General features: G+C 32.5%; 1 protein-coding gene across 1 annotated transcript in view; it reads left to right on the top strand.

Annotated features, from left to right (window-relative positions):
* Nucleotides 1-15147, top strand: part of LOC115887281 — a 378504-nt gene that overhangs the window by 337292 nt on the left and 26065 nt on the right. Inside the window, exon 4 of the mRNA XM_030906668.1 lies at nucleotides 4651-4784. Within this exon, the coding sequence (XP_030762528.1) occupies nucleotides 4651-4784 (134 nt within the window). The remainder of the gene's footprint in view (nucleotides 1-4650; nucleotides 4785-15147) is intronic.

Genomic DNA, 15147 nt, shown 5'->3' with positions numbered 1-15147 from the left:
AGGAAAAATATAATTTTTGTTTGGTCACAAGATTGTCAAAATTCTTTTGAAAAGTTAAAAACTGCTCTGGTCCAACCTCAAATATTGCAATACCCAGATTTTAACAAACAGTTTATAGTAACAACAGATGCATCAAAAGATGCGTGTGGAGCTGTGTTATCACAAGACTTTAATGGTAAAGACTTACCCATAGCATTTGCATCAAAATCATTCACAAAAGGCGAATCCAATAAAGCAACCATTGAACAAGAATTGCTGGCAATCCACTGGGCAATAAATTATTTTAGACCCTATTTGTATGGTGTAAAATTTTTGGTTAAATCTGATCATAAGCCGCTAGTATATTTATTTTCGATGAAAAATCCTTCATCAAAATTAACGCGCATGAGACTCGATTTAGAGGAATATGATTTTGAAGTCGAGTATATTAAAGGGAAAAACAATGTAGGTGCGGACGCACTGTCAAGAATAACAACATCTGATTTAAAAGAAATTTCTAATCAATCGGCTAAAATACTAGCTGTAACAAGATCAATGACTAAAAAACAGGAAAATAAAAACTCTGACACATATGACTCTTCGCAAAATAAAATACTTATTCTACCTAAAATTTACGAAACCTTAGACAATAGCAGTATACTTAATTTACCTTTAGTAAGTTTTGAAATTAAGTCATTATATCTTAGGATAATAATGAGATTAAAAGGAAGATTCAGCGCTGAATCAAACATTCCGATCATTAATGGTAATTTTTCTCTAGAGGAAGTATTGCCTAAGCTTGAATCAATGGCTAATGATCATAATATTAAAAGTTTAAAGTTAAAATTAAATGACCAAATTTTTCAAATGTGCACAATAAATGAATTAAAAGAAATTGGTCAAGAAAAATTAAAAAAGGTAAACATTTTGTTATTTAAGGAACCACAAGTTATTAAAAATAGAGATGAGAAACTCGCTTTAATACAAAAATATCACGATGATCCATTAATTGGTGGACACTGTGGACAGAAAAAACTACTTAAAAAGTTAAGAGTCAATTATAGATGGAAAGGTATGTCAAAAGAAGTTGCTGTATACATTAAAAACTGCTATAAGTGTCAATTAAATAAAAGCAGAGTGAAAAACCAAGAGCCAATGGTAATAACCCCTACTCCTCAAAAAGCATTTGACATCACATCAATCGACACAGTAGGTCCATTTATGAAAACATCAAAAAATAATGTATATGCAGTCACAATTCAATGTGAATTAACCAAGTACATAGTCATCATTCCTATACCTAATAAAGAGGCCGCAACGGTAGCAAGAGCTATAATGGATCATTTCATACTTATTTATGGTTCAATGAAGGAAATAAGAACAGATTTAGGCACCGAATATAAAAATGAAATTTTTGCAAATCTAACTAAAATGCTCAACATAAGTCAAAAATTTTCAACTCCTTACCATAGTCAAACGATAGGGGGATGTGAAAGAAATCATAGAGTTCTGAATGAGTACCTCAGAATGTATATAAATGATGCAAAATCTGACTGGGATGACTGGGTACAATATTACAGTTTCTGTTATAACACAACGCCCAGCATCTATCATGATTTTTCACCGTTTGAACTGGTATTCGGACGGAAGGCAATGATTTCTGAAATACTTTCAGGTGATACTGTAGATCCTATATATGACTTAGACGCTTACTATCATGAAGTAAAATATAGAATGCAATTAGCCAATAAACGTGCGAACGAATTCATTTTCAAAGCTAAACAAAACCGTAAAGTAATTTATGACAAACTTTCAAATAAAACTAATTTTAAACCAGGCGATTTGGTCATGTTATCTAACGAAAATAGAACCAAATTTGATCCTTGGTATAAAGGTCCCTACTCAATTATTAGTATTGAAGGTGTAAATTGTGTGATCAAAGATTGCGCGGAAACTAACGGAAAGCAAATGAACGTGCATAAAAACAGAGTGCGTTCGTTACAATAACAATTAGCAAAACGTTATTCGTATTTCTAAGAATTTCATAGCATAGACAAAAAGCTCGCGAGTGTATAAAAATAGTTAAGTTAGGTCAGTATAGAAATGCTGAGGTAGATAAGTTATTTTTAAGTCATCATATTATATTATGTGTAAATCTCTCTTTTAGAAATATTTTTTTTAATTTTATTGTGAAACACGTACTTATAATAATTTATAGTCTTATGAAATGGTACACTAATAATTATACTTTTATTTTTACATTTTTTAACCAAGACCAGGTATATTATTGTAAATAGGATAGGTAATATTTTATTATTATATATATGGGTTCTATAGATATAGATTTTGTGTCGTATTTTTTATGTTTATTATTTTTAATAATATCTAGTTAATAGGTTAGTATATTGGTAAACTTAATTAAAGCAACAGTTTATTTATAAATTGCGACACCCAATGGATATGATATAATTATTATTGTCAATTTTTGCTTACGCCGAATGTCCTTTATTTGTGGCCAGAATAAAGTTCATTCTACTGAAAGGGGAGATGTAGTGCGACCTGGTTACCCAACAATTGTTTGTTTAATAATTCATTAATTATTGCAACAACAAAAGCATATCATACCATCTTTTCTAACTAGGTTAGCTAATTCGAATAAATGTATTCAAAGGGTGAACATGTGTTTGATTTTCCCGTATTGGAATGAGACGACATCACAGCAGAACTACGATACAGTATCTTTATCCGCTGCGCTGTAAATGACGATCAGCGCGCAGCGGCGCAGAGATAAACTAAATCTCGGACAGAGTTGACTAGCAGCGACGTTATCGCCAGCTACATCCCGGACAGGTTTTGTGCCACGAAATCACCCATAAGGTTGCGCATATTCTTATTTCTTCAATCAACTACATATATTAGCTTTTACAGAGCAGAGACGTTAACTTAAACTACTTTACTTTACTTTAATAATTAATAATATTTTTTATTTTAGAGTATGTATTTTAAGTTTTCAAGAAATATTCTCTGAAAATTATTCTTATAACTCACAGCCACATAAACAACTCTACAAAGTTATGTTACAAATAAAATCGAAATGCATATTTGATGAGTTCTACATCGGTAAAAAGCTCCTCAGTAAACATACGAAAAATTTACTACACACTCAGTTTTATAGTCTCTTCTAACTAAAATTGATGGAATGGAGAATACCGTATAAATTTAAATCGACCGAATAACAAAAGGGCTCGAGTAAAAGCCTAATAAATTATGTAAGTATTTTTAAGTACAGTAAGCAATTGGAATTTTACAATATAAATTTGCCCTTTTATTTTTTCCTAGTTAGGGTATAATTATTAAGTGTTAAAATCTAAAAGTTTTTATTGTTTCTATTGTAAAATAAAAATTTCATAATTTGGAGCTCAGACAAATAATAATAAATATACAAGTATTACTGTACCTATAGGGTTATAAATATACAAGTATTACTGTACCTATAGGGTGGGCCAATTATGACACTTTTAAAGGGAAACACCCTTGTCTATAGGAGAAAGGCGAAAACTAATATCGGTGTCTGGAGCTCAATTTTTATCAAAAACATGATGGTAAAAACCGCATATCAATATCTGTTACCGTTTCGGAGTTATGGGGCGTTTTTCAAAAATGTTTATTTTTAACAAATCGCGGTAACTTTTTTGCTATTGAAAATTTTGTATTTTTATGAAAACATCCCCAGAGCACCTTTATACGTAGAATTTAATAGTTTATGTATACTTTTTTTAAATTAACAATTTAAGAGTTATCAACAGATTTTTTTTTTTATATAGGACACTCTGTATATTTTTTATTCATTGAAAAGAACTTAAAATTCCGTTTCCCAAAATACAGTATACTTGATATTTTGCTCCAGTCCCCTTCGAAATGCAGAATTTCTAAAAGTCACTTTTAACTTTCAACTATTAAGCTATCTTTTTTGAAATCATTTTAGTTTTTAGTTAAAACCCATAATTTGTTGATAGTACGGCAACATAGGTAGTAGATTAAATTTACAAGAAAAAATCCCAGAAAGGATCCAGTGGTTCTCACAATTATTTTTTTTGGAAATTTTTAATATAAAATAACTATAGATTCACTCCTGTCTATTTTTTACATGTGTCTAGACATTTAAATGTATGATTTCATTTATTTGTACTAGGTAAAGTGTTTTAGCGTATTTTGTAGATTAGTGATTAATTTCGCTGTTGTAACACCAAAAGTTCTAATCTCTACTATAACTATAACTATAATGGTGAATAAAATACGTAAAATTATTTAGATTTTTATTGTCAGTGGTATATTGTTTTTATTAAATTAGGATGTTATAAAATGACAAACTAGAACTTTTTATTTAGTGCCGTAACGCCTCCTTAAAATTAATATTTCTATCAAGAATTTTATTCTTAATAGATTCAGTGTTTCACTTACAAATTACATAAACTATCTAAAATAAATTTATTGAAATGTTAGCACAATGATTAATCGTAGCACTTCTAATTCCTTTTTACTTAATTTTTAAAGTTACCTTATCTTATATATATCTTTTTTTCTAATTTTGATTAAAAAATGTACCCCTATATGTTACATATGACTCTTTTTTATCTCGGAATATCCCAATCGATATTTGTTTTGTTCTAGTCGTTCCTGTGGGAGTCCCGCTGGTGACAGTGGATAAAAGTGGATTAGAGCACGGCAGGCCCCTCATTGCCACTTGCCACGCTCCACCGTCGCATCCGGCTGCGAATATCACGTTTTTCGTTAACGACGAGAAGGTAAACCTGACTTTAGATTTTAATTTAATTTTTGCGTTTATTTATTTCTGGCTTTATAACGTTTAGTTTTGCAAACTAGTTTAATATTTAGCAAAATAGTTTTGTTAAAGAAATATGTTTATGTTTTTCATTGAAATGTCTATATCACTACCTGTGATTTTTTCACCGTAAAATAAAAGTAGCAATTTACAGCTGTTAATAAATTGGGGCAACGGTCCAGTTATCTGATAGTCAAGCAGCGTTAAAAGCGATCAACTCGGTATCAATCAATTCGTAGTTGGTCAAAAAATGCATAGAGAAGCTGAACAAATTAGGCAAAGTCCTCCTACTTTGGGTGCCAGCTCACCAAGGGATAGAGCGTAATAAGAAAGCTAATGATCTGCTAGAAAAGGAGCGCACACTCCATTAACTGAACCAGAACCGTTCTGCTTCCCAAGTGGAAACCAACTAGAAGCGGAACTCAAAAACTCGGGAGTGGGAATTCTGAAATAGTCTGAAACACGCGAAGAAGTTCCTGAGGTCTTACGACCAAGAAAGATTAAAGATTTTCCTTGATTTAAGTAAGAACAATCTTTGAATTGTCACGGGATTTTTAACAGGACGCTGTCCCATCAACGAACACTATAGTAGATTTAAGCTACGAACAAACGACGAATGCAGATTCAATGGGGAAAATGGGGAAACACCATAACACCTCATCACTGAGTGCACCGGGCAGACAACCACTCGTACTATAAACTTTGTTACAACTGAATATTGGAGATGTAGGAATTCCCTCTGTAAAACTGTCCCAGATACTAGCTTTTGTCAAAACTCTGGGACTGTATGATGACAAGTATAAGACTTCCAAAAATGTTTTTTTGTCACATCAATCTATGGAGGCGCATAAAATCTATTATGCTTTAGTTGTCAATCTAGTTGACGAAAATATGGAATTTTAAGTTAGTATCATAAATTATATTTGACAATAAGCTTCATAAATAGCTTAAAAAATTTAACAAATTTTAAATTAATTAACGGTCGTGTTTATTTGTTATTGGTGCCCAAACGGAAAAACGAAGCACATTTTTAGATTACAAGATAAATTATGTGCAATTAACTTATTTTGATTTTAAAAAATACGTAGTTCTGTGTTCACGGAATTTTGGAACTCCCTGTATATTTTGCAAGTCTGATTTGAAAAAATAAATCCTCCTAAATTTTTTTTCTCAAAAACTATGCAATTTGACGAAGAGACAAAAAATGTAGTAAATTCTAAAGGGACCACTTTACGAAAAGAAAATCTATCGTCGGCAAAAATATATACAGAAATTAATATAGGGGTGGGGGTACTTTTCACCCTTCCCGTACGTTTTCTTGATTTTTGTGAAATTCAAAATATGTTAAAGCACTTAGCAAAACATAGACACCCAAATTCTCATTCAAATCGGAAGAACAGTTCTTAAAATATCTGAAAAAATGGGTTAATTTTTTTAAAGTTTGATACCCTCTAGCGGCTAAACGAAGCACTTTTGTATAGAGGTAAATTTGGGTCCAATGAACTAATTTTGATTCCAAAAACACGTAGTTGTTCTATGTCCATGGAATATTGAGAAACTCTGCATAATATAAAAAAATTCTAAATCTCTAAATACCTTGAGAGATTACAAAATTACGTTAAGGATGACTCACGAGATACCTTGAATCACCTTTTAGTCTAGGTACCGGAGGCATTTATACATTCCGTACATGTATACGGCACCTAGCACAATCCCATTGGTCAGATTTGAATTTTAAACCAATTAAACTCCGAGTGCCATACGCGATTATGGAATGTAAGACAGTGCCATATGCACTTACGGAATGTACCTTAGACATTACTATTAACGCTTTGTTATAGAGCATTCAAACCAGAACCAAATTAACCTCACCAATTAGCTAACCTAACCAACGCAATCAACCCCACCAAATAACCATCTTAACCAACGCAACTAACTCCACCAAATAATCAATCTAATCCCACCAAAAAGAGTGAAACCAACGCAATCCGTATTTTGATTGTTATTAAATACTTACAGCTTTTTTTAAAAAATAAAAACAGTTGTAAAAAAAAATAAAGTTATACCAAACCGAACCTCAGTCACTGAGCCACAGCTACTCTTGCAAGATTAGCTATAGCCAGGCGTTAATTTCAGCTGCAGGCATAATTACCAGGTACATTCCCTAAGTGCGCATGGCACTGTCTTACATTCCATACTCGCGTATGGCACTCGAAAAGTTTAATTGGTTTAAAATTCAAATCTGATAAATGCGTACCGGAGGCATTTATGTATACGGCACCTAGCCCAATCCCATTGGTCAGATTTGAATTTTAAACCAATTAAACTCCGAGTGCCATACGCGAGTATGGAATGTGAAACAGTGCCATATGCACTTATGGAATGTACCTAGTAGTTATGCTGCAGCAGAAAATCACGCCTTCCTCTAGCGGCCAAATATTCTGTTAAATTTTTGCGATTGCGGCGCGCGACATTATTTTAATCAGTTGCTAACATTATATTATCAGTTGCTTTGGATGGTTTATATTATTATATCTACGTGTTTGAAATCGCCATGCAGACTGCGGTAAATTAGCTACCATCGAATTATAAGCATTTTGAACTGAGTCCTGGAAAATATAGAGCAAACCTATTGACTGAAAATGATGCTAGACGATGAGTGGAGGAATTTGAGTCTTTGACAAATTCTAATTGGAGGATGTCGAGTGTCAAAACAAACACGCCAAGGCTCATATGTACATATATAAAAACCTATATGTAGGTAGGTATATTTTAGACATTACTATTAACGCTTTGTTATAGAGCCTTCTATCCAAAACCAAACCAACGCCATCAAATAGCTAACTTAATCAACGCAATCAACCCCACCAAATAATCGTCTTAACCAACGCAACTAACTTCACCAAATAATCAATCTAACCCCACCAAAAAGAGTGAAACCAACGCAATCCGTATTTTGATTGCTATTAAATATTTACAGCTTTTTAAGAAATAAAAACAGTTGTAAAAAAAAACATAAAAAGTTATGGTCCGGCGTGCGATTTGAACCACGGACCTCTCGTTCACGAAGCGATGGCCTCAGTCAGGGAGCCACAGCTACTCTTGCAAGATTAGCTATAGTCAGGCGTTACTTTCTGCTGCAAGCATAATTACCAGGTACATTCCGTATGTGCGCATGGCACTGTCTTACATTCCATACTCGCGTATGGCACTCGGAGTTTAATTGGTTTAAAATTCAAATCTGACCAACGGGATTGTGCCAGTAAAAAAGCAAGTAAAAAAGTACTTGAAGAATGGTGGAAAAAATCACAAGAATGGAGGCAAAAAATAATAATTTTCAAATCAACATAATCAATAAATTTAATATCGTGATGGTATTTTCTTGAAATGTATTAATGTTAAAGAAAAGTTCGTTTGTAGTTTAGATATTGCCTTTCGTACTCATTATAATTTTTAACATATTGTAGTATATATGTTTTGCTGGAACAAAATAAGTTTATTACACAGTTAGCGTCGAGTTGTGAATGCTAATTTCGTTTGCGAACTTAGTATGAAGGTATAAACGAAATTTAATTTCACTAGATTCATTTTATTCATTTTACAATGTAGTGTTTCTTCCTTCTCGTATACTTTTATGTATGCTTTCTCCATAAATTTGTCACAATAAAACTAATAAAAAAGTTTTATTTTCCAAGATTCCAGAGATTGTCTCTATTTTTAATATAACTTTGTGTAAATTAAAAAGAAACTTTATTCTTTGGTTTTATTATTATTGTTGTATTCTATTACTTTAAAATTATGTTTTATTCTATTTTTGTTTGTTTTAATTCTACAAATAACTTTTTTTGTACTCGTTTTATTATTTTATTCTGTAATGTATTTAAAATATGTTTAATATAACATTAAAATGTTCTTCCTTTTTTATATAGGTACATTATAAGAGTAATAAAATAATTAGAGAATTTCACGATAAATATAAATTTGCATATTGCAACAAAATAAATTGATATTAAAACAAATCCTCTGGGCTATAAAATATACTACATGCTAATTTCGTATTTCGCCGAATGTATTTTAACAAGCCCAAACAAATGAGCACGATGCTGCCAAATAGAATAAAATATGGCCGATGTATTTTTTGAAAATTAAACAATAAATGCACAATTACCGTGACAATATTCGTACTGTGAATTTGTTTATTTTAGGATCGTATATTATCGTTGCCATATACATATTAGATTATTAATTGTACACAAAGATGTTTAATTTTAATTAATTTTTAGATAAATATTTATGTATAATCGAAATTAATACACTAGTCAAGAGCCAGTAAATAGTCTGTATATGTAGAATGAGTGGAAAGTGATTGTTTAATCACTGCGACCTTAAAAATATATTGTGTCACCCTTTTTTTGACTCACCACATACAAGCTGTAACTCATCATTCAATCTGAAAGCAGGGGCGGATACAGGAATTTATTTTAGGGGGGGCCCAAAATAAAAAGTAATGTAGAATATGCTTTTTAGGGCGCCATTTATAACGAAAAAGCTTAATATTTAACACAATTTACAGATTTTAGGGGGGGGCCGGGCCCCATCCGGGCCCCATGGGCCCCCCTCTGTATCCGCCACTGTCTGAAACTCATCATACCGAAGGAGAATTTTTAGACACAAAAACGAAACAAAATATCTGCTGAAAAACTTTGCGAAACAGTATCGTCACATTTTTTATATAAATATTTCTTAATATAAATCGCTTTATGTTTCGAAACATTTTACCAAAATATGGTTTTGCTCCATAAGCTATAACAATAAAGATCTTAGTGTCACAAATTTTTCGAAACTTTTAAGAAACAGATGTGGCTGACACTTACAGATTTCCTACTCGATTTGTGCCTGAAAAGTTTCCATAATTTATTTGACATTCTGTCATATATGAAAATATAACCTTACTTTATTGTTTTGATTTTGTTCCGCAGTTTTTGCATTTAAGCATTCTTCAAGTTTTTATAGTACTATACAGTATAATAATTATAAAAGCAGAAGGGAAGACATATGGGGAAGTTCAAATACAGATATTTTTTAATATCTGTATATAAAATTGGAATGGATATTAAAAATATGTAAGTACATTATTAAATTAAAATATGAATTGGCTTTTGCCAGACATTTTTTGTGCGAGAAAACCTAAAAACACATATTTTAATACAAAAAAATTATGGGAGAGGTCGCCATTGTTGATGCTTTTTTTTTATTTTGAATGTTTCTTCACATTTAGAAACAGTGGCTGCTGAAATCGGGAACATCTTGGACACAAATTGCAGAAAATGTTTCGAAACAAAAACTAAAATTTCCTGTAAAGTTTTGATTGGAAGCACATGTAATAAAGCCATATAAAATATATAGGTTTCGAAAATGTTTCCTATTTGTGGTATACCATTTCCACTTTGTGTCAAGAAACAAAGATTAGAAACATTACCTAAAATGTGTCAAAAAATGCTACTTGGGTACATGGGGAACTTCATGTTGTAGGGGGGACAGGGTATTTTGCATCCTCTTCTGACAACAACTGTTCATCCTCCGAGGAGTACACATCTACCCCGTACGAGGGTATCCAACATTTTACGGGTGGGCTTTAGCCCTCCTTGTTCTTCATAAACGATGAGCTTGTTTCCGTCTCAGGTACCTTTGAGGTGGAAGTTGGAGGATCTATCTCCATTTTCTTCACCTTTTTAATTTGTTCTCTCCCGAGGTCTCTCCTTAAAACTGATACATTTGCTGTCCCGAATCTATAATAGAGGATATATCTCTCTTTCTCTATTGCCTCCTTGGATTTGAGGTCAATTCCTATTGTGAGGACATGAGTGAGCCCCTATCCCTCGAGTTGATGACTCGCCATCTCGATATCCTGACATTGGAATTCTGGCAAAGCTGGTGATACACCGCAAGGGTTAGTCCACTTCTACAGACCCCGAATGTATAAGTAAGGGAGATGAGAATACAATGGGTGCCCCCTAGTGCTATAAGGTTTAGACCAGTAGAGGCTAGCGGCATCGTTATATATCTTGGTGCAATTCCCTGGCCACGACACTACAGCAAGGGACAAGAGAATGAGATGCTTCTTAGACCCAGCCAAAGTGCCAGACTGCCAGAATAGATTCCGCTAGCACCTGACTAGCAGCTTTCCCACCAACGACCAGGTCTTGCATCTCCTAGAGGAAGATATTTTGTATATAAACACACTTTAAAATTTCAATATATTTTGCTCTACTGGACCGATTTTGATGAATTTTTAAGCATTGTGTAGCTAAATTATTTTACTGTTTATCCTGTTTTTAAATTAAAATTGGATTTCATCATCTGTCTATTATACGATAAAAAACAAAATGTAGATATTTGAGCGAAACTTTTAAACACCCTATAGAATGATATAAAACAAACAACTTTAGTATAACATGTAATGCTTAGTAAAACGTAAAACTAAGTATAATATGTAGTAGTAAATAATGCAAAATGCTCAACAAAGAAATCAAATTTTAATTTCAATCTTGTTCCTTATATAATAATCTTTCAAAAACACAAGAGCCATTTAACAGCATCATCTGACGGTTTCTTATTTTGAGATGAAGGTTTCTTATTTTAGTAATGTTTCCCGATAAAGTAAAAACACTCATTCTCCGTCGATGTTGGTTTTCTAGTCATTACAGCTTGGTACATTTTTTCAAAGGTTGGCGTTCGTTATCTAGTAGACTTAAATAATTAATATACTTTTTAATTAAATTTTTAATTATTTCAGCGTGCCTGATTTTGTCTGTATTTTCAGCTATTTGAATGGCCATTTTTAGTTGAAATTCAAATAATTCAATGTCGAGTTTGAGGTCCTCTTCATTATTGAAGTTTGCGATGCCGGAAACTTCAATTGAACTAGAATTTGTGTTAGGTTATAATCTGGTATAATAAGTTAGGTTATATTCCTCATATACCGAACGGCTCTAGTATGGCAAGCTGTACCTTGCTACTCCCAAGGCGTCAAACGCTATATACGGGAGCTATTATTATTATAATCTTTTATCCGCACGGAATTGTTTTCTCGAATTCTCGAGGCGTTGAGTGTTTTTTTCTTGTCTCGAGTAAAGACAAATTTCTCCAGAATTTTCGCCTCCAGAAGTCTCGAGCAGAAACCATTGTGACGACTTTTTCTGTCATCACTCAAACAGAAAGAAAAAGGTATCCGTTGCTCAGGGTTAGAGGAGAGCTGGGTTCGTAGGTAAGGCTTGTGACCTGTAGTGACTTAATAATGTTGTTAAATAATAAAATAAAAGTAATAATGTATAGGCTGCAAAGATTCTAAAATTGATGTTAAATATTCAAATAGTAATGGTCAAAGACAGTAAAAAGGGCGCCACTTACTTTGGGTATGAAAAGGTAAAGTAAGAAACCAGTAAGAAAATTTGATCATGAAATAGCTAAAATAAAATAATCAACAGCAATAAGGGTCTATTATGTTCATCAAGAATAAAAGTCAGATATAACTATCCTACGTTGAACATTTATTTAAAAACGAACACAATTATCAATCAGTTAAACCCAGTTTCAATTATCCCAATGAAATCGTTAGTTGCTTTAAGTAAACTCAAATTTAGTTAAAGTTCTCTTCAGTATACTATACTACGTAATATATAAACAGGTGAAATTTATGTAAGTACCAATACGATGATGTTTCGAAACAAATCGTGTACAATAACCTTCAAAAATGAATCCGTGTTAGCGATTCTCACATAAAAGATCATACTGAAGTAAAACGTACCGTTAAGGACAAAGCATGACTTATAATGTTAACTAAAAGGTAAATTTTGACTATAATATATGGAATAAATGACAACAATTCACAGAGATATTCAAAATATTATCTCAAAGTAAAAAAAATTTAGGGAATACCTTGTGTGTTGAACTTAGAACTTATCTGTATTTTTTTTTTAATTTATGACGTAGTGAACAGATAGGCAGGCAGTCTCCAGACTAACGGAAGTGGATGTAGACTCTTCGATAGTAGCAGGAGTCTTCGATATCAGTAGAATAAATGTAGAGTCATAAATACTGTCTCAAAAGTGGTTACTCATATGCCAATTACTTATACGTCAATTTCTTATACGCCAGTTACTCTATAAAAAACTCTCAGAACAGTCACCGAATACCAAAAAAATAACTTACGGTCTGAAAATCAGCTGTACACCTTCCAAAATATAGCCAAACTATATGCTGATCCAAACCAGTAATGCACAATCAAACATTATCAAAATAAATAAAAAACAGGGAATAACTGAAATAAAATTTAGTTAGACATGGCGATACAAAATGGTAGATACACTTACTGTGATCTTATTCCAGGAAAAGGCCAAAAAAAACACGAACTAGGCTCTGAACAGTATATTCTACAGGATTTCAAATCTCCACTTTTGGATACCTGTGCCTTTACTGTTAGGAAAAGTGTTTCAGAAAGCCCCTTTTCTCTGAGATTCGTCGGACGCTGAACCACGCGTCTTTTTCTGATCTCAATCTCTCGGAAAAAACCTCCTTCCTCCTTTTCGCAAAACGGAAGTCTTCCAATTGACAGGTCATATGACCAAAGGCAATTAAGTGAACTCTATCGTCTATACTGAATGAAATTTGTTTTTATGGAAAGGAACCGCTACCTGTACTGAATGAAGTTTAACATCTAGCGAATAGATGGCGCCAGCAATATTAAAATTTGGAATTTTATAAAAAGAAAAATAAAACGCTACACCATATTTAGAAGAAAATTTTAATTTCTGTCATTATTTACAGTGCCGCCCAAAAGTGGAGAAAATTTTATGATTTCTTTCCTACTGGCGATTGTGTATAATAATCCTTCATTATATTTTTTATTGGCATGCTTGCTAATAGTTACATTACATAATGCACACAAAAAACTTAAATAATTGTTTTTATTGTATAAAATAAATAATATTTACTTTCCTAGAGGACATAAGTAGAGAAACTTTACTAACAATTAACAAAAACTAATTATTTTATAATATTTAGTTAAAATTCCAAGACCTAATTCTATTTTCTGAAATCTCAGACCAAGCTTGTGACAGAGCAGCAAATAATTGATCTTTATTTGTAAATTTTTCTGGGTGTTTCTGCCTGACTTCGCGTTCTAGTTGCTGCCACATATTTTCTATGGGGTTCAAATCCGGGCTCTGAGCTAGTCATTTTATAACAGGCACTTGTTCTGCTTCAACAAATTCTTTAACAATTTTTGCAGTATGCTTTGTATCGTTATCATGCTGAAACTTCCAAACAAGAGGTAACGATTCCAAACAAGAGGCAACATTGTATTTCTTAAAATGTCCAGATACTGATACTGATCCATAATTCCTTCTATTCTTCTTAGTGGTCCCATCCCATGGCCAGAGAAGCACCCCCACATAAGCACGTTGCCACCCCCATGTTTGATAGTTGGCGTAGTATATTTAGGATTGTATTTTTCGTTATTAGGACGCTTTATCCATTTCATACCATCGGAGCCGAACATATTAAATTTACTTTCATCCGACCATAGCACTTGTTTCCATTGGTCGTAAGTCCAATTTAAATGTTCTGTGGCAAAATCCAAACGAGACCGTCGATTTTTTTTCGAAATAAAAGGCTTTTTGGCAGGGCGTCTGGCGTGTAGCTTCCTTTCATTTAGGCGTCTTCTAATAGTCCTCACAGAAATTAAAACATGTGGATTTTTATTTTTTATATCGACCGCAGTAAAAAATGGATTTTTTTCAGAACACCTTCTTATCAATTTATCGGTGGCAGCTCCACTTTTTCTGGGCCGTCCTGGTTTAGGTTTACTTTCAATTGATCCTGTTACTTGGTACAGTTTTATTTGTTTGCAAATAACACTTTTATTTAATTTTAACTGACTTGCAATATCAACTTGCTTGACGCCCTCCTGATATTTTTTAATAATCAGTTGTTTTACCGGATTTGATAAATTAATACCACGAGGCATTTTAAAGACAAACTACAAAAATACTGGCAAAATATTAACTTTCTCACACAAGCAATATTGAATTTATAGTAATAATAGAAAAAGTTTCTTCATTTATGTCCCCATAAAAATAAACAATTTTACTTATCAGCAAATTATTTCTAAAAATATTTAGTGTTTTTCTATTTTATTAAGTATTATCAGGATCTATAAACATTCGTATACTTGGCGTATCAATAGCAAATGTATTTGTGGAATGCATTGTAAAATTTTAAAGTTTCTCCGCTTTTGGCCGGCACTGTAGATGTCTGTCGAAATA

This window comes from Sitophilus oryzae, unplaced genomic scaffold (assembly GCF_002938485.1).
Source record: "Sitophilus oryzae breed Bouriz unplaced genomic scaffold, Soryzae_2.0 scaffold_562_pilon_pilon, whole genome shotgun sequence".
NCBI classification, from domain to species: domain Eukaryota; kingdom Metazoa; phylum Arthropoda; class Insecta; order Coleoptera; family Curculionidae; genus Sitophilus; species Sitophilus oryzae.
The sequence above is the reverse complement of the archived record's forward strand: the minus strand, read 5'-3'. Positions and strand labels throughout refer to the sequence as shown.